The 1,995-nt window shown below is 36.1% G+C and overlaps 1 protein-coding gene across 1 annotated transcript in view; it reads right to left on the minus strand.

Moving 5' to 3' along the window:
* Positions 1-889: 889 nt before the first annotated feature.
* LOC107300179 (cytosolic phospholipase A2 epsilon-like) overlaps positions 890-1,995 on the minus strand; it is a gene marked incomplete at its 5' end in the record, with an annotated part of 13,819 nt that continues 12,713 nt past the window's right edge. Inside the window, one exon of the mRNA XM_015829519.1 lies at positions 890-1,104. Coding sequence (XP_015685005.1) covers positions 890-1,104 — 215 coding nt within the window. The remainder of the gene's footprint in view (positions 1,105-1,995) is intronic.

The following is a 1,995-nucleotide window of genomic DNA, read 5'->3' on the forward strand; positions in this document are numbered from 1 at the left end:
TTGCTGTGGTCAAATCATATTTTGATCTAATTGAGAAACACTAGATTGGGGTGGAGGGGATGAGACATTGGTGGCAGATAAGCTTCACAGCACCCGAGAAAAAGTGGATGAATTTATTCTTTTTCGTCAGGCCCAAGTATCCACTGAGGTGGTTTTGGCTGTCTCTTGGATGATCTTTGTCAAGACCTGGATGGGATGCTGCACTTTCCTGGTCTTCTTATATCTCTAAGTGTTTTTTGATATCATTTAAAGTGGCTATGTTACTGGGCCACCTACAGGAGTTAGGGATATAAGGCACTGCCTTAGAGTGTTTCTCCTCTTCTTAGCAAGGTTTTTCAGAATTGGTTTGCCATTGCCTCCTTCCTAGGATTGAGAGACAGTGATTGGCCCAAGATCCCTTAGCTGACTTTGTGTCTAAAGCAGGACTGGAACTCACAATCTTCTGGTTTCTAGCTTGATGCCTTAACCACTACACCAAACTTTTTATTTTTGTTATCTCTCTGCATATGTTATAAAACCATTGGATATTGGGAGACTGTATCAGAATATAATTAATCAATTATATTAATCAATTAATCAAATAAATATCAAAGCAGTCCAGAGTAACCCCTGCTAACTGCAAATAGAAACAGGAAGGAAAATAACATTGGTCAAAAACAGAAAGGCAGTGTCAGATCTACGCAACTAAAAAGGTAGCATGACTATCAATCTCAGTTAAGTAATTAAATCAGAAGCTCTTTTTTTAAAAAAAAAAAATGCATTTTATTTAGAAGTCTACCAGTTACAATCATTAACATAATTATATTAGACAGTATGTTTACTCCTAAATTTATAGGTGTTTGTATCTTGGAACTGTGTTTAATACCACAACTTGTATTACTGGTATCTATTATTTCTGGTTCTTCTGATATTTTTTCCTGTGCACTGCAGCATGAAAGGCTTCAATGATTTTGCTTTCATTGTTGAGGATGTTGTATTCTGTTAATTTCACCAGTTTGTCAAAATTGTCTTCTGAGAAGGTCACCTCCCTTGTACCAAATGGGGAAAAGAAGCTGGAGATATCCACATTGCCCTCTTCCATATTAGTAGATGAGCGTTCCACACCTATAAAAAAAAAAGCAACACTTCCATCAATAGAGCATAGATTTAAGATGGTACCTTTCAGATTATTGGATTTCAATTCTGTTTCTGCTCAGGGAAGGTTGATCTAAGATATGATTGTGAAGATTCAGTCAAACCAGTCAGTTGAATACGATAGGTTTATTGGCCTTATTTAAATACTACTTATTATTTAGTTCTCTTGTATAAATACAATATTGGGGTCCTATAAATCAGTTTTCTGTAAGAGTACACAAAACTATGGAATCACAATCACATCAAAACTCATCCACAATGATATAGATGACACCTAGTCTCTGTTGTTAAGCATGTAACTCATAACCCTAGTTACTCATAGAGTTTCATTAGTCAGATTTATTGAAAGTAAAGGGGTTAGGTTACAGAATCTAGGAAACAAGAACTCTTTTGTTCAACACCCTAATTATCAGAAAATATATTAAGAGAGGTCTCTTTGACCCCTTTGAACCAACTGCTTTTATGTTGCGGGAATATTGCTATCCAATTGACTGATAAGATGTTCTGGCCTTGTAATATTTTGTAGCCATTGTTCCTGTTCCCAGAAAATTCCATGATACTTGGGTATTTGAAAGACTGCAAGTAGAACCAATTCTTTCAGTACATTCAGCCAGAATGGGGATGCTGAAGGTATCTCCCTTAATGCAATACAAGAAGGAATAGCAGCATTTTCTCTAATTTCCTATTTCTTATACCACAGAACAGCTTTGTATCTCCAGAAATATGAATGGTACCCTCCCTCACAATTTTTGGAAAGGTTTGAAAATGGAACCCTTTTGCAGAACTTTTAATAAAGGAGGAAGAAGGAAGTCACCATGAGATGCTACATTTATTGCTTACAGGGTTATGGTTAAGGTATGT

The sequence above is a fragment of the Protobothrops mucrosquamatus genome, unplaced genomic scaffold (genome assembly GCF_001527695.2).
Source record: "Protobothrops mucrosquamatus isolate PMUCROS unplaced genomic scaffold, P.Mucros_1.0 scaffold6317, whole genome shotgun sequence".
Taxonomy (NCBI): Eukaryota; Metazoa; Chordata; class Lepidosauria; order Squamata; family Viperidae; genus Protobothrops; species Protobothrops mucrosquamatus.